At 48.0% G+C, this 22,299-nt stretch overlaps 1 protein-coding gene across 4 annotated transcripts in view; it reads left to right on the forward strand.

The window, feature by feature from the left end:
• Window positions 1-10,355: 10,355 nt before the first annotated feature.
• CELSR2 (cadherin EGF LAG seven-pass G-type receptor 2) overlaps window positions 10,356-22,299 on the forward strand; it is a 110,645-nt gene continuing 98,701 nt past the window's right edge. For all 4 annotated transcript variants that reach the window (XM_083745162.1, XM_083745164.1, XM_083745163.1 and 1 more), the window contains exon 1: window positions 10,356-14,009. In XM_083745162.1, the coding sequence (XP_083601288.1) occupies window positions 10,514-14,009 (3,496 nt within the window). In that variant the 5' untranslated portion in view covers window positions 10,356-10,513. The remainder of the gene's footprint in view (window positions 14,010-22,299) is intronic.

Raw genomic sequence — 22,299 nt, forward strand, 5'->3', positions numbered from 1 at the left:
ATGGATAGTATATTTGACTGCAGTTAGTGAATGGCGTGCTGGAGTGTTGCTTAACAGCAATATGAAATAGTTTGTGAATTTGCAAAGAACTCTATAGCAGAGATTGTTATATGCATATATGAGAGTGATTATAGTGCCTCATTGTGCCTATATTTATACCCAGTCTTTCTGGTTTTTCACCCTGGCTTATTATGATGTTTTATGGCATTTCTTACTGTAGTTGCTTCATACTGTTTTATTGTTGGCTTTTATTTTTTTATATACTGCTGTTTCACTACATGCATAAGCTGTCATGAACTATATAAGGAAAGGTGGGGGTGAATATTTTGAATAGCACTCACTATTTCTACTTTCTGGAAACAAATCAAAGATTTTTTTGTTTTGAGAAGCCTTTTCAGCTGGATGAATTTTTCTTTTTCTTTTTTTCAAAAAAGATACCTGTTAGAGCATTACTCTAGAACTGAATGTCCCCTTCTGCCATAGCTCCTACCCTCTGGGTACTTATAACTCTGCATTTGTTGCCTTACACCACAAACAAGAAAGCTGAAGTGAATTTGGATTACGGGTTACAATGGTGTGTCATTTTCTCATTATGTAAATATTTCTGGCTCCTCTACCTGGTTAGTATTTACCTGAGAAAGCCTCCTAAACAAATCTGCAAAGTATTACATTTAATTAAAAGAAAGATTCAGCCTAGCCTACAAGAAGGAGAAGCCCTTAGAGGATTTCTTACAAAGTTTCTTAAATGCTCATGTTCCTCCAAGTATTGATCTTATTAAATCTATAGCTGGTTTTGAACCCCACCCCCACCCCATGGACTTTTTTTTGCACATGAAAGAGCAGCTGGTACCCAGAGAGGCAGGAGCAGTCTTTCAATGGCCATGGACCTTCCATCCATCTGACTGGGAGCACTTGCTCCCTGGCTTCCTTTGATCAGCCACACTGGAGAATAATACTAAATAGAAAGAGGAACAAAAGGAGCAGCTTGGAGAGGCTCCAATTTGTAATTCAAAAAAGGGGGTTGGAAATTCACATTCCTGCTTGCTGCAGCCCTGAGGGGGGAGGGGAGGGTAGGAGGGGTGGGGGACGTGATTTCATCACCCCTGATGATTGCCTGTTGTTTTCAGGCTGCTGCCACAGTCCTAGTGCAATAAGATGGGGGGGTTGGGGGAGAGAGACTCACACAAAATCTACCCAATCATGGTAGACAAATTCCTTCTGTTTAATTCTGGAAGGTGGGTGGTGGTCTTTTAAACTGGCCCAGCCCAGCAAAACCAAGAATGAAAATCAGACTGCTTAGGTGGGTTAATCCAACACACTCCGCAGTGGGGTCGCAGTTAATCCAAACTTGGTAAATGTACCAGAGTTAACAGCAGTTTGCAAACAACATACCTCCCGAAAGGAGTGAGAAAAAATAGACCTGAGTGTTCTAAGCTAACCAAGCATGTGTTTCTTGCATAGCGTTTGTTCAGAGTTGCAAGGCACAGAGGCAGGCAGCCCAGAGGTTCCTTTTCTCCTGCTATGAAAAGAGCAACCCTGCCAACAGCTTCGGAGTTCTCATCCAAATGTCATGAAGCTGCATGTAAAGCAGGAGCCTAAGGTTGGACTGAGAAAGGAGAAGGAACAGAACCATGTTTTCAAACTATTGCTCTCACCGCCTGGTCATTGTATACCCATCAGATCTTGGCTTGCCTTTTGTCAGTTCCGTGACTTGCGGCCCTATCAATGGCAGCAAACCCCATGATCAAAAGTGTTGTGTTTGAAGGATTGATGCAACAAGTCATAATTTTGATCTGACTTGTGAGATTACTCCCAATGGCTGTGCTAAAGGTGAACTTGCCCCCATCTGCAGTTGGTCCACAGTGGGAGAAATTTGTGAAAACTTTGCATGTATCAGCATACAATTGGGGTGATTCTGAGCCAATTAACTGATGGGTTTTGAAATAAGAGCAGCTGCAGTTCACTGTTCCACCCCCATTCTTCTCTAAACATGACGGCACTTGTATAGTTTTGCCTTCCCAGGTGTATGCATGCACACACGTGACCCTATCTTCAGATACTTGGATTGACTTCTGGCACATAACCTCCCCCCCCCTCCCAGAACAGATCAAGGAATGTATCACTACCGCATGCATTTGATAAGTTGGGAAAAGGAACTACGGTGGCTGTTTTGATGGCATCAAGAAGACAAGTGTGATGCAGTAAATGCAGTGTGGGCATTCACTATGTGAGACTGAAACCCCTACCGAAACAAGAAGTCATTTGGACAAGCTGCTTTGGACAAACCTGAACTATCTCAGAGTCCTGGTTTAAGAATAAGCAAGATTTAAAAAATATATATATGTGAGTAGTCTCTTGGAATATGCTTTCTAGACCAAAATGCCAACAGGAGTAGAATCCAGAGGACAATTAAAGATGTCTGCTTTAGACATGAGACTGCTATACAGAGGGTGGTGAGAAATACTGTATTTTTCCATCTATAAGGCGCTCCCATGTATAAGACACCCCCTATTTTGGGGGACTCATATTTAAGAAAATGGAGGGAGATGTATCCGTGTATAAGATGCCCCCTAATTTTTGTCATTATTTATTAGGAAAAAAACCCTAGTCTTATACACGGAAAAATATGGTATATGGTGGATGTTTTTTTGTAGTGAAACTTGGTAGAGTGATGATCTGACTGGCTCAACCATGCAATCTGCCCCCCCCCCCGCCACTTTAAACCAGAAGCTCCTCCTCTCCTGTACCTTTTAATGCTCTGGATGCACAGCGCCAGCTCAGCTTCCCTTTAAAAGTCACCAGTAAAATGAAGCTACTCATTAAGTTCAAAGGATGAAGCAAGCACAGGGCAGATGTTTCTTTTGGCCCCTGGCTGGGGAGGCAGCCACCTAAACCCTCCAGGTGCCAAGGGTCGATTCACGTAATGCCGTCTCTGCCCACGCAACCATCCCCAGGCGGGTACAATGAGAGATAAACAAAGGTGGTGACTTCCCAGCTGCAACAATTACAGGAGCGGTTGCTGGCTCGGTCTGTAATTACTCTGTGCCTGCATTACATTTGTCCGCATGATCTGTGTGAGTAGAAACCATACTGTGAACCAGCCACAACCCTCTGGGAGCTCTTGCTATATGAAGGCCAGTCACCCCCTGGAGCGTTGCCCACCAGCTCTATGCCTCCAGTTCAGTGGTGGTTGCTGCCCATTGGGGCAGGTAGGGCCCAACAGTCAGTGACACCACAGAGAATGCCAGGCAGAGCCAACTACTTCTAATGTTGCCCCCATCCTCCTCCCTGCTGACCTGTGCAATGGCAGCACTGAGACTGAGGAGGAAGCTGATGGTAAGGCCCACCTCCTGGACTGGTTGTAAACGAAGAAGGCAGGCAGGTGGGGGCAGGATGAGGTTGGTGGGCAGCAAAGGAACATGCCAGCAGGCCACAGGGAAGGAAGGGTGCTTGAGAGTCTGCCCAGCACCCCACACTCCTGTCCGGAGGAGGCCAGCTAGTAGCTGGCCAGGGTGCTACCACCATTTCCTTCCTGAAGTTCTCAGCCGATCACATCCCCCTTCCTCCCACTAGGCGGTGCCATTTCCCCTTCTTTGTCCTCCCTCCAGAACAGAGTCCACAATACAGAAGGGTTCCCTTTATTGTCAATGTGATGATATAGCAGTTCCCTGGGGGCCACACCCGGCCACTCTTGACATTGCCTCTTTTCCAATACTTGTTTGACTTGTTCTCAATCTGTGTGTTTCACTTGCCGCCTTAGGGCTATGCTCTGTTCCTTTGTACAAAGTGGGGGGTGGGGGAGGAATCCAGGTCTTTCCCCAAGAAGTGGGAGCTGCTGCTGAGATGTCTTCACTTCAACAGCAAAAAATATCTGAAGAGTCAGAACTGCAAGCTTGGCCTGTGAGCAGCAGTACCAGCTTCCTCAGCTGTGCAGCAGCCGCTTTGACTCCCCCATTAAATCCTGGTCAATATCTTCCTGCCCTGGTGCCTCTGAACCCGTTTCTCAGATCAGTGGCTCAGGCAACAAGCCCAGATGCATGCAACTGTCTCCTGCATCACCCTCCATAACCAATCAATTGGCAATGCAGTGCTTCTGAATTAGCAGTTCCTCATCTCCTCCAGGACTAGCATTCACAGGGCCCCAAATTCCCCATTAAATGTGTGTTCTCCTTACTTCATCTGGATGGCCTGAGCCAGGTGGACCAAGCACAGAGCGATCATTTCCATTATCATCACTCCCCAGAGCAGTTTAATTCATGCTGCTCTTTGTGGCTGCAACTGCCAGCTCTTCCAAGTGCTCGAATGCTAAATAATAGACTTCTCAGGAAGATAATAAGCCCTGATTTACAGATCTTCTGAAATTAATCACCTAGCTAGCAGAACCCACACAACTCTTTGGGGTCCTTGCAGCAAGGGTCTTTTGTTCCATGCTTAAAGCACATTGGCAGCATTTGTATGTCACACAGTAAAGCCTAGCTAATGGTTTGCCATGACTGTACAGATGGTTCCCACGCAGCTCCTCTCCTCGCATGTGGGAGCAGCAACCCACATTCCCCATCTTAGCATTACATCCAAACCAGCAATCCCTAATAATTGGTTAGGCAATATTTTCTGAAGTGAAGTGAAGCCTGATCCTTGGGACAGGAAGAATTCTAAACCAAGAATTATGGTTTGCTGCTCCTGTTCACCAAGATGGGAGCCATCTTTGTGTTCACAGGAAGCCATTAACAATGGTGCGCTGTAATGTACGAACTGAGCCAATTGTTTTGTGATTTCCGCCACATTACCAGAATGGTGGTGTTGCCATGAGGATACCTGAGTCTACAAGGAGGAGATTCTCACCTAGAACTATCTGAAGTGGTTCCATTGCTCACTGAATGTACAGTATTTTCCCAATTGATACCATTCTATTTTACAGGTTCGTACAATCTGTAGCTAAAAGCCATTACACAACCTTGACCATCTTTGATAACAGCCATAAAATCCTGTATTCTGCTTTTGCTTTGCAAAAGGCTTTTCCTCAAATCCTGAATGAAAAGTGGTTGAATAAAATATCCCCTAAACTTTTTAGACTGAGCTTATCATAATAGATCTAGTTGTTGCACACAATTGAGAGAACAGGGTATTCTCAACTTAGATTCAGATTGATTTAAAAAGACATTAAAATGATGTAAGCCTTTAATTCCTTGCTGCTATTTTTTAAAGATATATAGCCAGTTTCCACTTCCTAGTAATTTTATTTTTACTGTTTCCATGGCAAAGACCCATCCAAATAGCATGGAGAAATCAGCCCTCTGGGGATCCAGCTCATTGCAGAAGCCTACTTGAGTATTCATGAAATAATGAATGAACAATTACAAATAAGTACAGCTCACCCATTTACTCCCGGTGCCATCCTAGACAGAGTGCTGGAAACTAGCCTCTCCTCACAACTCTTTCTCTACTTCCGAATTCATAGCAGAAACAGCTGGAGTCTAGCAAGCCTGAGTTTTCCTTATGGGCAGAACCTCAGATCTGCCACCAAATCAAGTTGAATGTGCCATACATCCTGCAGACACCATGTGTGTGTTCAAAAGAGGAAATAACCCGTGTGTGATGGATGCATGTTACAGTGTGCTTGCTTGTTTCCTATTCCTTCCCACACAGATGTGCCCTTGCGCACGGCTTTTGTATCTTTCAGTGCAGTCAGCCAGCACCACACCTCCCTCCCTGCCCCATTTTTCTGCATTCCTTTCTTATCAGAGTGCATGCATCAATAACGCTCATATCCCAAGGTGCTTTTGGAGACTTCACAATGGGTATCTGAGTTCGATTCCAACCTTATTCGGCTCTTGTCCTGGATGGTGTTGGGCTCCTTCGCATGCCTCGCAGGATGGGTCCTAAATCCAGGGTGTAATTAATTGATGGCCATTCTCCTCCTGAATGGCACTGTCTAACTTGTTTGTTTTCACTCAGTAGGCTAGGAGGAGAGGCAACATTCCTCCCTGTATCCTTGGGAGCCATTGGTTGCTCCAGCCTGTCTGCCTGCCTGATTGGCTTGCAGCTAGAGAACTGCTTGGCCCTTAGCAGCAGAGACAGGAGTTTAAGAGAAACTTGGCCTAATTTGCCTCTAGTTATGCCATGTCAATGTACAGGGAGCTGTGCGTTCCAGTTTAGCATCTTTGATGCTGGGTTTTCTGCGCCTGCTTTGTTCTAGGCTGGTTGGTTGTCTACATCCAGTTCAAAACAAGTTATCTATTGCTAAGGAGTTTGTCTTGGCAGGGCAGAGAGGTTTCGTTTTGTTATTATAAGTCAGGATGCAGATAGTCACCCAAAGGATGATGGGTGCTGTTGAATAGACTTGGGCTGCAGTTCTGTACTGATTAATCTGGAAGTAAGCCCCATTGAACTCTGCAAGCCTTACTTCTGAGTAGGTGTGTATAGGATTTTGTGCTACAAAAAATGATGAAAAGGCATAATTTTTATATTTTATTGGCTCAGCCATTTTGCAAGTTTTCCAACCACCAGCGATCCATCATCAGCCATAGGTTTACACAGCAGAACATTAAAATAGATTTGGTCATTTGCCCTGGGTGATGGTGCTTGGCTACTCTGCTCTGAGGACAAAAGGAAAACCCTTTGTTCTCAGGGTAAGAATGCCCAGGTAGAGAACCATTTTCTTGGAGCTCCTGCCAGTGAATACATTTTAGATCTATTGTTGCTGTTGTGAACAAACACCTGTACAATATACCTGTTCAGCCCCCTGACGAGTTAAAGAGGCAACAATGTTAACTGTCTTAAAAAAAATAAAATCCTAGTTATTTCAACCATGGTCCATCAGCATGCATTGCTTCTGTTTAACTTCAGTTCATTTCAGTTGGGTTTGAATGGGGTCTCCATTCATAATCCAAGGATGTACAGCTGTGGTTTCTGTCAATTTCCTTCCTTTATATTCTGAGTTGAGTGAGTAATAGTCTAGTCAAGAGATTAGCAGTACGATCCGAGACATCCATCCGCTTTAGATTTTCCTTCAGATGTGAACCCACAAGGTGCATCTTGCTGGCGCTTACCTCTCAGCTCCCGCATCTGCAAGAGCAGGGTGGAGACATACATTATGGGCCTATTGTGTAACAAGTATTTGGATAATGTATAGGAAGTGCTTCTAAATTGCTATACCAATGCAAATTATTATTATTGATTCACTTATAGCTGTAGTGTTTAAATGCTAACGCTTTCCGTTATGCAACTGTTTAAAAAACAAAATACATAACAGACACTTCCAGTCTCTGAGAGTGCAATCCTAGGCATGTCTGTTAAAAAGTGATTCCAAGTGAGTTCAATAAGGCTAACTCCCAAGTAACTCTGTACAGGATTGCAGCCTGATGTACATAAACTCTTTCTCTCCCCCCCCCCCCCGTTTCTTTTTGTGTATCTAATAGCATAAGAGTGTATTGCTGTTGTTGTTTTCATTGGAAAGAGGATCTGAACTTGTGTCTATGTGAGTCATAATGAGTTCCAAATCAAAGAACTGAAGTTCTGATTACATAGTGGGCGCACTACCTAAGTGGGGAATACAGCAGCACCACTAGCAGTTTTATTATTATTATGAATCAGTCCAAAGAAAGGGCTGTGTTTGAGGTTCTGTGCACCTGCAGTGAGCGAGGCTGTGAGAAAGCTGGAGGCATTGCCCTTTTAAGAAGCACCATTCCTGGAGCGGCAAGCCTTGCTCAAGCAGGTTCCTTGTACATGCAAAAACGTACACAAGCAAAATGTGCTGCAAAAGTTGGTGTAAAAGGAAAGGAGGTGGAAGGGAAAGAAAGCACCAGGCTCCAGCCAGTGAATGATTGGCGCTGGCCCACCCATTGGAGAAGTCAAATGGGGGGAAAGAAGGTTTTAGTCAGGGTATCTGGCCCAGGCTGCTGTCCAGCGTAGCCTAGGCAGTTCTGCTTGTCTGACTAGCATAGGCTTCTTCCTTCAGTTCAGCACAACGAAGATTTGCACTGATTGAACAGAGTCACTCCACCCCACCCATGGTCGCCTTGTAAACTGGCTCTAATAAGAGATGGAACCCCAATTTCTTTCTTTTACAAAATATTTCACAGGCTACAGAAGTCCTGAATTCTGCTCTTAGGAACATAGGGAACTGTCTTACACTGAATCTGAACATTGACCCATCTGATCCATTATCGTCTATATTGACTGGCGGCAGCTTATCCCGGGTTGCAGCCCTAACTGGAGATGACAAGAATTGGGAACTTCTGTGTGCAAGGCAAACACTCCAGTCCTTCCCCATTTTACAAACAAGATGCTACCTAGTCCAGCATCCTGGTCTTACAGTGGCTGACTAGATGCCGGTGGGAAACCCACAAGCAGGATTCAAGCAGAGGAGACCCCTCCCCTCCTGTGGTTTCCAGCAACTAGTATTCAGAAACATACTCTCTCTGAACATGGAGGCAGAGCATAGCCAGCATGGCTAGTAGACCCTGCTTGCCTTATCCTCCACGAATGCATTGAATCCTTTTTTTAAAAAGCCATCCAAATTGGTGGCAGCCACTGCCTCTTGTGGCAGTGAGTTCCACAGTCAAGGATAGGTGAGAAATCTAATAAATAAATAGATTAAAGACGCCTGCCTGAAACCTTGCCAATCATTGCTGACAGCAGTGAGCTAGATGGACTAACGGTCTGATCCAGTACGAGGCAGCCTCTTATCAATTCCTGTCCACACTTGTTATTGAAATTCAACACAGTTTGGCTGCTTAATTCCCACTTTGAGTGGGAGTTGAACTGCTTCTGTGCAGAAATCCATCCAGAATGTTTGCCTACACAGTCGGCGTTTTTGTGCATGTTTATACAAGGACAGCATACAAGTAGTATTTCTGTGGTGTCACTTTCTCAATAGACTGCGTAACAGCAAAATGAAAATTATGGGCATTTGAACAGCTGCTGAGAATGAATAGCATGCCATGGCACAAAAAACAGAAACACTCTTCTTTCAGCTCCCCAAACCTTGGTATTAGCCATTATAGTCACATCAACTTTGTGTTGTAGTTGGGTTTTTTTTAAAAAAAAAATGCAGAATGGGTCTACGCATCCAAATGCACCAGACACAGAAGTTCCATTGTGTGAATTTATAATACATTATAAATTGGCTTTTTAAAAGGATTTAACTGTTGGGGTTTTCCCAAATGGAATTTCGCATGTTGCGAGAGCGCCCCAGTGTTCAGGACACCAGAAGCCGTTCCTCCAGTCCCAGATATATAGAAGCTGGCTGCAATTCTTCCAAGAGAGGCCCAGCCAGTGTGGTTTCTTCCTGGTGTTGTTGGATTGCAACTCCCATGGATGCTTGCCAACATGGCCAAGGATGTGTGGGATGATGAGAGTTGTAGTCCAGCAACATTTGAAGGGCACTATGTGGGCAACTCCTTCTCTAAGATGTGAAGAAAAAGGTACTCTGTGCATGCTCATTACTGGTTCATTTCTTTCAGGGCTAAGCTTTGGCACTCAACATTAATCCCCAGAGAGCCCTGATCACAGTTTACAAATTCTCTGGGAGGGATGCCTTGCAATAGTAATAGTAATAGTAATAGTAATGAGAGCCATTGTGGTGTAATGGTTCAGAGAGTTGGGACTAGGACCTGGGAGACCAGGATATGAATCCCTACTCAGCTAGGAAGCTCACTGGATGACCTTGGGCCAGCCACCTTCTCTTAGTACCTCACAAGGTTGTTGCAGTGATGAAATGGGGGTGGGCAGGAGAGCCATAGTCAGTAAACTCTTCATCTCAGGTTCATGGGCTTGAGCCCCACATTGGACAAACGAGACCCGCACTGCAGGGGGCTGGTCTAGATCATGAAATCATAGAGTTGTAGAGTTGTAAGGGACCCCAAGGGCCATCTTGCAATGCAGGAATTTCACTAAAGCATCCATGACCCTTCCTGTTCCCTTCCAATTCTATGCTTCATGTACACCCCCTGAATGAAAGACGGTATATAAATGTCAGAAATAAATAAATGCCAGTCCAGATGGGCAGAGGCTGCCTGCGGACACGAGCAAGCCGAGGCCCTGCTGCACTCTGTACACGCTCAATGCCACCACCTGTTATTCCCGGGTTGCTCCTAAGGTCCGGCCATCGGCCAGCAGGAGCCCGGCGGACCTCTCCAGCAGCCCTGCCGCCGCCGCCGCTGGGGGAGAAAGTGGCGGTATAACGCCGGGGAGGGCCCCACCGCGCGGCTGCCTCTCCTCTCCAGCAGCCGCGGCTGCCGCGGCTCCTTTAAGAGCCGCAGGTCTATGGAAATGAGCGTCGGCGAGCTGCTGCCGCAGCGGAGCCTTGCCGGGCTGGTCGGCAGGCGGAGAGACCTTCGCGGGCTGCGAGCAAGAGCGCACGCGGCGGCGGAGGACCTGCTGGGGCTGATCGGCGGAGCCGGCGGGCGCCTCGGCCCGGATCCTCCGCTGGGCATGAAGCGCAGCTGCTGAGCGACGCGCGGACGGACGGAGCGAGAGGAAGCCGGAGTGCGGGCGGCGGCGGCGGCGGGAGATGGGCGGCGGCTGCGGCTGCTGCGCCCCCGGCCGGGCTGTGCTGCTGCTGCTGGCGGCGCTGGGGGTCCCCCGCTCGGCCGCAGCCCGGAGCCCCCCGGGGCCGCCCTGCGCCCCCTTCAGCGGACCGGCCTGGCCGCCGCCGCCACCGCCGGAGCCGGAGCTGCTCCCCGCTTGCGCCGCGCCACCGCTCTCGTGGCGCTGCCCGGCCGCGCGTCCTGCCCGCGGCCTCTGGGCGCACCTGCTGGGGCCGCGCTGCGGCGGCGGCGGCGGCGGCGACGCGGCTGAGGACGGCGACTTGGTGCTGCTGAGCCGGCTGCTGCTGGCCCCGGAGCCGGGCCCGCGGTTCCGCAGGGGGCGCAGGCGGGCGCTGTGCATGGAGCCGGGCGCGCGCGTTCCCCTGCCGCCGGTCAGCTCGAGGGGAGGCTGTCGGCTGCGCTGCCGGTTGCGAGGCGACAGCGGCGGGAGCGAGCCGTCGGACCACCTCCAGGAGGACTTGATGCTGCCCCCTCGGGCCAGGTGCCTCCGCTCCGGGCACCCGCTGCGCCTGGAGCTCCTGTGCAGCCTCTGTGAGGAGGAGGAGGAGGAGGAGGAGGGAGAGACCTTTGTCCTGTGGAGCCTCGGCCTGGGCTCTTCTCAACAGCAGATGGAGAAGCTGTGGGAATCCGAGGGGGCACTCCGAGGTGGCGCGGGGAGCAGCCGCTCCAAGAGGAACGTCAACGCCAGCCCTCAGTTCCAGATGCCAGCCTACCAGGCTTCAGTGCCGGAGAACAGGCCGGCGGGGACCCCCGTGATCATGCTGCGGGCCCTGGACCCCGATGAGGGCGAGTGGGGCCGCTTGGACTACTCCATGGATGCCCTCTACGACAGCCGCTCCAACAGCTTCTTTGCCATCGATGCCCAGACGGGGGCCGTGACGACGGCTGAGGAGCTGGACCGGGAGACCAAGAGCACCCACGTGTTCCGCGTGACGGCCACGGACCACGGCGTGCCACGCCGCACCGCCCTGGCCACCCTCATGATCACGGTGAGCGACACCAATGACCACGACCCGGTCTTTGAGCAGCAGGAATACAAGGAGAGCATGCGGGAGAACCTGGAGGTGGGCTACGAGGTGCTGACGGTGAGGGCCACGGATGGAGATGCCAGCCCCAACGCCAACATCCTCTACCGCATCCTGAACGGGAACGGCTCCAACCGGATCTTTGAGATTGACCCCAAGTCCGGCGTCATTCGCACCAACGGCCTGGTGGACCGGGAAGCGGTTGAGGCCTACCAGCTGATGGTGGAGGCCAATGACCAAGGCAAAGACCCGGGGCCACGCAGCACCACAGCCACGATCCACATCACGGTGGAGGATGATAACGACAACTCGCCGCAGTTCAGCGAGAAACGCTACGTGGTGCAGGTGCCCGAGAACGTGGCCTCCAACACTCACATCCTGCGGGTCAACGCGACCGACCGGGACAAAGGCAGCAATGCTCTGGTGCATTACAGCATCATGAGTGGCAACACCCGCGGCCAGTTCTACATCGATGCCCAGACAGGTAACATTGATGTGGTCAGCCAGCTTGACTATGAGATGAACAAGGAATACACCCTCCGCATTAGGGCCCAGGATGGAGGAAGACCCCCTCTTTCCAACATCAGTGGCCTGGTGACCATCCAGGTGTTGGATGTCAATGACAACGCCCCCATATTTGTCAGCACCCCTTTTCAGTCCACGGTGCTGGAGAATGTCCCTGTGGGCTACTCTGTCATCCACATCCAAGCCATTGATGCGGATTCTGGGGAGAACGCTCGGCTGGAGTATGCTCTGGTTGACACAAGCTCTGATTTCCCCTTCACCATCAATAACAACACAGGCTGGATTGTGGTGGCCTCTGAATTGGACCGTGAATCTGTGGACTTCTACAACTTTGGTGTTGAGGCCCGAGACCACGGTAGCCCCCCCATGACCTCCTCGGCCAGCGTCAGCATCACTGTCCTGGACGTCAATGATAACAATCCTGAGTTTACTCAAAAGGAATATACCATGAGGCTCAATGAAGACGCTGCTGTGGGCACCAGTGTCCTTACAGTCTCTGCCATCGACCGGGATGTCAACAGCGTCATCACCTACCAGATCACTAATGGGAACACCCGCAATCGCTTCTCCATAACCAGCCAGAGTGGTGGGGGTCTCATCACCCTGGCCCTACCCTTGGATTACAAATTAGAGCGTCAGTACCTGCTTACCATTACTGCTTCCGATGGCACACGACTTGACACGGCCCAGGTTTTTGTGAATGTGACAGATGCCAACACACACCGACCAGTCTTCCAAAGCTCCCACTACACCGTGAACATCAATGAGGACAGGCCAGTGGGTACCACTGTAGTTATTATTAGTGCTACGGATGAGGACACGGGGGAGAATGCCCGCATTACTTACTTCATGGAAGACAGTATCCCTCAGTTCAAGATAGATATGGATACTGGTGCTGTCACCACTCAGATGGAGCTGGACTATGAGGATCAGGTGTCCTACACATTGGCAATTACAGCCCGGGACAATGGTATCCCCCAGAAATCAGATACTACCTACCTGGAGATCCTAGTCAACGATGTAAATGACAACGCACCTCAGTTCTTAAGGGATAACTACCAGGGTTCTGTATATGAGGATGTGCCAGCTTTCACGAGTGTCCTGCAGGTTTCCGCCACCGACAGGGACTCTGGGCTGAATGGAAGGGTGTTCTATACCTTCCAGGGTGGGGACGATGGGGATGGAGACTTCATAATTGAATCCACATCGGGCATTGTTAGGACACTCCGCAGGCTGGACAGGGAGAATGTCCCATTGTATGAGCTTAGGGCATATGCCGTCGATAAGGGCATGCCAGCCATGAGGACCCCTATTGATGTCTACATCACTGTTCTTGACGTCAACGACAACCCCCCTGTCTTTGAACAGGATGAGTTTGACATTTTTGTTGAGGAGAACAGCCCCATTGGTTTAGTGGTGGCCCGGATCACTGCCAGCGACCCAGATGAGGGCACCAATGCCCAGATCATGTATCAGATAGTGGAAGGCAACATTCCCGAGGTCTTTCAACTCGACATCTTCTCCGGAGAGCTGACGGCACTGATGGATTTGGATTATGAAGCCAAGTCTGAGTATGTCATTGTGGTCCAGGCTACTTCAGCCCCACTCGTCAGCCGGGCCACTGTGCATGTCCGTCTGCTGGATAAGAACGACAACATCCCTGTCTTGAAGAATTTTGAGATCCTCTTCAATAACTATATCACCAACAAGTCCAGCAGTTTCCCCACGGGTGTGATTGGCAGAATCCCAGCCTATGACCCGGATGTCTCCGATACGCTTACCTACAGCTTTGAGCAAGGCAACGAACTGAGGCTGGTGCTCCTGAACCACAGCACTGGAGAGCTACGTCTGAGCAGGGCCTTGGATAACAACAGGCCTTTGGAAGCAGTCATGAGAGTATCTGTGTCAGGTAAGGTGGCAAATACATTCCTGGGCATGAGGGTTTGGATCTCAAGTTTTGGGGGAAAGAGAAGCTTTTGGAGCAATCTAGTTGCTCCAAACCTCTGCATGCCTACCTCATGCTCTCCTAACCTTGTAGCTAATCTCAAATGGCATCATAGAAACTTAGAGTTGGAAGGGACCCAAGGGTCATCTAGTCCAACCCCCTACAATGCAGGAAACTCAGCTAAAGCATCCATGACAGATGGCCATCCAACCTCTGCTTAAAAACCTCCAAGGAAGCTTTTAAAGAAAGGGTGTCTGATCACACCAGAAAACTTTTGCTAATAACCATTCTGAATAGGTGGTATATGGCCACACTGCCTTCCCCTGCCTGCTGCCCTGGACTGCAACTCCCACCATCCCTGAATTTTGGCCATGCTGGCTTGGGCTTCTGGGAGTTGTAGTCCAAAACATCTTTACACTCGCTTTTGACACTTGAGATGTACGTTTTTAGGACCTACCTTATTTCTACGGTTGTTAGTTGTTTTAATCTGTTTTTAATATTGTGTTTGAACTGTTGTAACCCACCCTGGGACCTTAGGGTAATGGGTGGGTAATTAATAATAATAATAATAATAATCATCATCATCATCATCATCAGAGCACCAGGTCTGGGGAGGCTGGCTTAATCTGTTGTTTGCAATTAGGAAGCATTTAGCTGATCATTGCAAAGGTGCAGCAGCAGCAAAGTAGAAGTGCTTTTTTGGAATTGGTGGAGGTTGCATAACAGCCAGGATTCCGTGCGCTGCTCCAGTTGGCTGCCCCAGTCTTTGCTCTGAGAGAACAGCTGAAGCTGCAGAGTTTCTCCCCCCACCCCATCTCTTCCACAGGCTCCCAGTATCCCAGCCAAAGAATCTTCTTCCTCCTGCCCTTCCTTTCTATTCCCTTTGAATGGAACCAACCACTTGGGGCTAATTCCATATAAAATTGGCTTTCCTTGCATGCGAGCTGAATGCACGATGATTTGATGCCACCAATACTGGCTTTTGGTGTTTGGGGCAGTGTGGATGAGGCAGGAGGAGTGCAAGATGGGTCTGTTCTGTGATCATTCATTCGGAAGATGGAGCTGATCTTCCTCTGAGCTCTGAGATTCTGTTTATCAGTGCCTGGAAGACGAGGGAGAATGCTGGGAGATATTTGGCTGTCCTATAAGGAAACCTTTAGTATGTCTGTGTCATTGCTACCAGACATGGTCCCACAACAAACATGGGCTCTTTTCTCCCAGAGCTTATACTCCTGTATGTATGTTATTCCTCAAGATGCCACGATACTTTTTGGGTGGTATGCTGCTAAGTTTTACACAGACCCACTGAAATTGATGAACTCCATTCTTTGCAGTGGGTCTACTCTCAGTGAAACGTAGTCACATCCCACCGCTTCTTGCATTTTTGCTGCAACCGAGAAATGAACGCAGCTACTCTTCTTCAACACAGACGTGGAATGCCTGAGATGGGTGTAGCATGTGGGGAAATGTGTCACTGGAGTAGAATAGCTGTTTTGTTCCAGGAGAAGGATGCAGTCCCTTTAATTAGCCAGATAGTCTCCTTTCCCTACACTGCCACTTTATTACAATGCCCGGTGTCTGTACTTTGCAATTACATTAAATTAAATGCCACTGTCCCAGTGCAGAACTTTGCAGGGTAAGCAGAGAGGCAAGCATCAGCAGAAATGGTTGTTGTTTGTAGGGTATAAACTGATGCAGGGATGAGGAGCCTGTGGCCTTGCAAAGGTTGCTGAGCTACAACTCCCATCATTCCTGAACATCAGCCACACTGGCTGGGGCTGATAGGAGTTGATTTATTGATTTATTAAAATTTGTATAGCGACCTTCATCCAAAGAGGGCAGGGTACTCCAGCATCACCTGGAGGGTCACAGGCATCCCATCCCTGAGTTAATGTTAAAGCTACAGCTAACCCATCTTCAGGGTGTCAAGGGCTTACAGAAGGACCAGTGCCAAAATCTCAGCATAGAGGTACCACAGGTACCAAGGCGAAATGGTAACTTATGGCAAGCATAAGAAGAGCCATCAGGCTAAAGCTCAGCTAGTCCAGCATTCTGTTCTCATATCAGCTAACCAGATGCCTGTGGGAAGCCTGCATGCAGGACCCAAGTTCAACAAGGGTCTCCCAACTCCCTGCTGCCCTCCGAATAGTGGGGGATTTACAAAAAGTTGACTGTGGACTGCATAATTTGAATTTGCTTTAGTCTCTTGGAACAGGGATGCAGAGCCTGTGGACCTCGTGATGTTGCTGGACTCCAACTCCCATCTGCCTCAGCCTGCATGGCCAACAGCCAGGGATGCTGGGAGCTGTAGTTCAACAGCATATGGAAGTCTACAGGTTCCCTTTCCTTTTTCCGGAATTACGGTGACATCAGGAAGAGAGAGGTCCTGCTCAGGAATGGCTTAGTCATCCAAGGCTTACTTACATGTAGCCTCATCCAGGAGGCAGTTCCTGATCCCAAAGTGTGTGTTTCTGACCATTTCCAGCAACTTTTAAAAGAGACTATGGCTATGCCATAATGTCAGTGGGTTGTATTCAGTGCTTTGCCAACAGGGTTCCATGGGCACAGTGTTTTCTCTCCTACTCCCATTCTAGATGGTCCCCCCAACCTTCTAGAGCCGATTTAGAGGGCACATAGAAGGGTGGAGGGGGAAAGAAGTTCCATTGAGTACCCAGAAGACCCTTCCACCGATGGAGCTGCAGCTATTGCCCTGCTATCTTCAAATATGCTACTGAAAATGGCTGGAGAACACATTTTTCAGATGGGCTCTTGTGTTTCATTGGTGGGCGAGCATCGTCAATATATAATGTTGTAGACTAGTGTGTGCTGAACACATGTCTGAATGGATAGATGAACTAAGGCTGGCAGGGTATATACAGCTTACTAAGGATTTTCCTATGGAGAAGACCCTGCCGCACCTTCACAACTTGTTCCAGGTTCAAAGGGCTCTGGGCAAAGTATCCTTTAGTGGGCTTCCTCCTCTGTCGACATTCTATGGTGGGCTTACTGAGTCGGCGGCATTACTCAGAGCTGTGTCTATTTGCAATTTAATTTCCCACAATGTCTCTGGTGTAGCATTGCTTTTGGGCGTTGTGGGAAATACCCACCTAACTGGCACTGCTTAGAGTGCCAGATCAGATTTGTTTAGAAAGGGGCAGAGGTGGGTCCTTCCCAGTTGCCGGGGCTAAGGACTCTGCCCAAGAACAGCAGGGGCTGATCCTGGCTCTAATGACTGCCCTCCTCCCCACTCTGGCCGCAAAGGGCTGGGCTGTGAGTGAGGAACATGTGGTGGTTGTGGGCGTAGTTGGAGGAAGGGAGAGAAGCCACTTGGGCAAACAGGATAGAGCTTACACGCCTTACATCCCCCCCCCCCCATTCATGTTAAATCTCATGAATCAGGATGTTGTTGACTCACTTCTGCAAAGCCTCCCACTCTGTGCTGGAGTGAATTCAACCTGGCAGATGCTCCTTTTCCTAACTTAGATCTGGTGGCTTGATAGCACACATCCCTCTTTTATCTGGAGTTTGAAGCCTGCACCCTTTTTGTCCAGCAGGAATTGGAGGCTTTGGAGAGGATGGGCTATGACTACAAAACTTTGGGCTCCTTAACTTCTTTGCAGTCCAGCCTCTTTGCCTCTATAGGCAGTAATTTCCTCAAGGCAAAATCACGCCAGGTGTGGTTGGTGCCTCACCTGCACCTGATCCTTAGTGAAACTGAATCATTGTGTACGCAAATCTGGCAACTTTCATTGGCCCTAGAGTCATCCCTACCAGGGATGGGAAGTATCTACTGCTGGAACTCCTTGGATGAACGTAGCCTGGCCTAGCCTGGCCAGCATCTACAATTGCTCTCCTCCTTCAAGTAACTAGTTATTACTTGCCTATTACTCTCCTGGGTCTATGTAGCAGCACCTGTTCGACAAGGTTTTCACCAGGAATTAGAGCTGAATTTATGGTCCAAATTCTGCTTGTGATGCAGTTGGCATCTGCCTTCAGGGAGGGCTAATAACAGATTGTTACAGCACGCACAAAGTGAAGTGAAACCTGCCAACTGCCATTGGCAATTTGACTAGGCTGCTTTCGCAGGGCGACGGGACAGGAGATTTTTGTGGCGGGGTAGGAGTGGGTGGTAGATGCATCTGAGTTCTGGGGAAAGGCCAGATCTTAGTGATAGAGCATCTGTGGGGGGTCCTGGGTTCAGCCCCTAGCATCTCTCAGTTGGAACAGGAATACCCCAATCTGAAACTCGGGAGGTTTACTTCTAGTAAGTGTAGACAATACTGAACTACATGGACCAAGCCTGATTCAGTATAAGCTATATTTCAAGTTGGCAGGGGCATCAAAGATCATGTAGTCTAAATCCTTACCACAGCTAGTATTTTCTCTACCTAAACAGCAGAAATAAATGTTAACGTGTCCTCTTTAAAACAACAATGACCAAAACTTCAAAGGGAGATGATTTCATGAGATCCTAGGCAAATAATTTTGTGGCTCAGTTGCTGTTGCAGCCAAGTTCTTCCTATTTTGTAGAATGACTGTTGTTTACCTGCAAGTTAAACCCCACAGACTCCTGTCCTCCTTTTAGTGGCAAAAGAAATTGCTTGCTTTCAGTTTGATTTATGGCAAGGCCATATATAAGTTACTTAGCTGTCTTTTCTGTCAGCCGCATAATTCCCTGGTCGTCACTCTTTCTTCACATCATAATCTTGCATTTTAATCCCTGCATTTTCTTTTCTTTTCTTCCCCTGCTCCAGTGGCATTCTTGGGCTTGTGTATATATTCTCTTTCATGTATGGCGTCCAAATAGGGCACGACACGTCCTGCTAAAGCCAACCCCAAATCGTTATTGATTAAAAATGGCACCGTCATTATCATGTGAGCATTGGGTATCTCCCCATGCAGACTTAACCCCCCCCCCCAAACAACTAGAAACCAAAACCCTTTTTGTGGTGAAGCTGCTGAGGTTGGAGTTCTGGCAAAATACACAGTCTCTGATGCTGTCTGCTGTCAGAGATTTGACAAGCCAAGTCAAGACTTGCAAAGTCGTTAATGTTTTTAGTCTATCCCTTCCTAAGAGGGATGGCATACTTTTCTCCCATCCCAGCTCACAAGTTCAGTATTCCAGATGATCACAAACATTGTCAAAAAGCTAAGGGGAGAGATTGTGTTTGTATGTGTAGAAGGTCCCAGGAGCATCGCTGAACGTTACCCCCTTATTAATGCTGCCCTCCATAGCATGGAAGACGATGGCAGGCCTTCCTGCCGGAGACCAATTTGGAGATGCTTAAGAGCAGCTGTCCCTGAGTCTCGGCAATTAAACTCTCAGCATGGTGGCTGCCGGTCGCACCTGCTCTGTGGGGATAGGAATACAGGGACTGGGGAATACTGTACAGTGGATAGATTGGAGTGCTGATAATACACATAGCCCCTGGCTGTCATTGGAGCCCCACTGAATGGTATTCCTGGCTTCTGATGCAGGGGGAATCCAAGCCGCTGGGGTATATTGGGAAATTGCTGCAGCTGGCACTCCAGAGCTGGTGACTGCAGAATTAGAGGGAGGGTTTTGTCCTGGTGTGGCCAGTCAAAGCAAGAGAACAAATGCCCAGTTGTATTTCCAGCTGGTGGGTAGATGATAATAATTTATTTCATAAAGAATTAAATTCCGCTTGATTGACAGAAAGAATAGGACAATGAAATTGTCGGTAAAAATAGTAAGAAACAACTATTTAAATATTCAGAAATAATTAAAATCAACCATAAGCTAAAAACCCACTTAAAACACATGTAAACATTCTACATATCTGGGTAGGCTGGCCTAAACAAAAAGTTTTTAGCAGGTACAGTCATACCTTGGAAGTCAAACGCGTTGCATGTCAAATGTTTTGGCTCCTGAACACCACAAACCTGGAAGTGAGTGTTCCGGTTTGCAAACATTTTTTGGAACTGAACGTCCAATGCTGCTTCCACGGCTTCCGATTGGTGCAGGAGCTTCCTGCAGCCAATCGGAAGCTGTGCCTTGGTTTCCAAACATTTTGGAAGTCAAACGGACTTCTGGAATGGATTCTGTTCGACTTCCAAGGTATGACTGTGCAGTGAAGGTGTCTGCCAGTAGTCGGGGGTTCCAAACTGTGGGTGCTACTGGACTAAAAGAGTGATTTATTGCAGATGAGGAATGAGTGTTATGTGGCACCTGTAACCGTGCCAGTTCTGCAGATTTGCTGTGACTATGCTCTTCTGCAATGAATCCCCCCAAAGGCTTTGAAGTAGAGTCAGGACCTGTGTCACTGGGGGCCATACTACATAATGCATGCAAGTGGACATCATGGTAGTCCAGCAGCTTCTTTTGTAGTCCAGCTCCAGAGGAGGTGGCTGGGAATGGAAGAATGGCAAGAGTCACCATTGCTTGTGCCAAAGCCTTCATGGAAAAAGTGTATGTGAAGAGACTCTTCCTAACTCAGGCAGGGAGATGAGATGCTTATGTAAAATATTTGTACAGTATTGAGTGCAAGAACACTTATATAGTGCCATCCACATACACCCTGCTTAAAAAGAATGAGAGAATATTTTGGGGGGAAGACCCTGGCCCATCTCACGCAGCATTCCCAGTTGGTTAGAGTATGTTGCTGATAATGCCAAGGTTGCAGGTTCAGTCTCTATATGGGGCAGCTGCATATTCCAGCATTGCAGGGGGTTGGACTAGATGGTACCCGTGGTCCCTTCCAACTCTCCAGTTCTATGATTTTAATTGGTTAACCAGATGCCTATGAGAAGTCCATAAACAGGGCATGAGCACAATAGCCCTCTCCTATTCTCAGTGCCCAGCAACGGGCATTTGGAGACATATTGCTAGAAGTACATGGCTGGCTGTGTTTGGACATAATGCCAAATGTAACCATGGTGTGGCTTTATGGGAACAAGCTGCAGTGAGTCTTGGGCTTGCACATTCCTCCCTTCCTGCTTCTGGTGCAACTGCGAGGAAATTGGAGCCTTCCACTTCTGTTTTAGTCTACTCATGATTTAGTGTTCCATTGCAACCCTAAACCGTGGTTAAGCTTAACTGTGGTCTGTTGAAACAATCCAGCTTCAAAATCATTTGAAATTGGCTTGTTTGAGCAAGCCGTAGGTAAGATTACTCATAATTTGTCTAGGGTCAGATGTTATGACAAGGTGTGATTAATCTCTAAAATGAAAGTGGAGGAGCACATGAGCTTGCAGTGGCCCTTTCTCATAACACTAAACCATGATTTAGCTGCACACCTGAATGCAGCCATTGCGTCAGATGTTGAGAATTGCTGCCCTCCTTCCTCGCCTTGGCAAAAAAAAAAGACTGTGAGGAGTGCAAAGCGCAACACAGCTGCATAGCAATATGTGAATCTTTCCTTGTTGGATATGGCCTGACAGCAAACTTGCTCCTACTGATGGACTCTAGGCTCGCAAAAAGACTAATTACAAATAACACATGACAAAGATGCCCCAGGGGCAGGAAAATTGTTCAGAACATTCACTTTCCCCAATGACTTCTGCTTTTTCAGACCAATAATGTTATTCTTCAGAGCTTGCTGTTCACACCTAGAGAAGGGCTTTTATGTAAATGCATTTCCAGATACTGCCAACGGCGTGTGTAGATGGCAGGGAGAATAACATGCCGTGATTAGAGCAATGTGTTTGTGGTCAAGCACAGCCGAAGATATTATTCATTAAGTTTTCTGTTGTCCATTTATACAAGGTTGGTAGGCAAAGATCCCTAAGGAATCTGATTAGCAGCAGCCTTTGGCTATTGGACTCTGAAAAGATTCCCCCCCCAACACCTTCCATTTAGCCAGATTATGTGTGTTGTATACGACTGCAATGTTTGCAATAGCTTCTGGAAAAAATCTGCAAGCTACATTTTCCCTGCCACTGATTGGAGGATGCAATATTATCCTGGTGAAACAAGGTCTCAGGATTATAGTCATGCTTTTTATTAATTTCAGGAAATGTGTATCTTTTAAAATGTGTACAGATGATACACCTGAAAACATGTATTGTACATGTATACTACTAGCTGAATTTGGCTACTGTTTGATAATGAATGTCCTTTTGGTGGCAAATAGTGACTTATCTCTAAGGGTCAGTGTAGTATAGTGGTTAGAGTGCTGGACTAGGACCTGGGAGACCAGGGTTTGAATCCCTGCTCACCTATGAAGCTCATTGGATGACCTTGGTCCAGTCACTTTCTCTTAGCCTAGTCTACCTCACAGGGTTGTTTTGAGGA

The sequence above is a fragment of the Podarcis gaigeae genome (assembly GCF_964106915.1).
Source record: "Podarcis gaigeae genome assembly, chromosome: 6".
Taxonomy (NCBI): Eukaryota; Metazoa; Chordata; class Lepidosauria; order Squamata; family Lacertidae; genus Podarcis; species Podarcis gaigeae.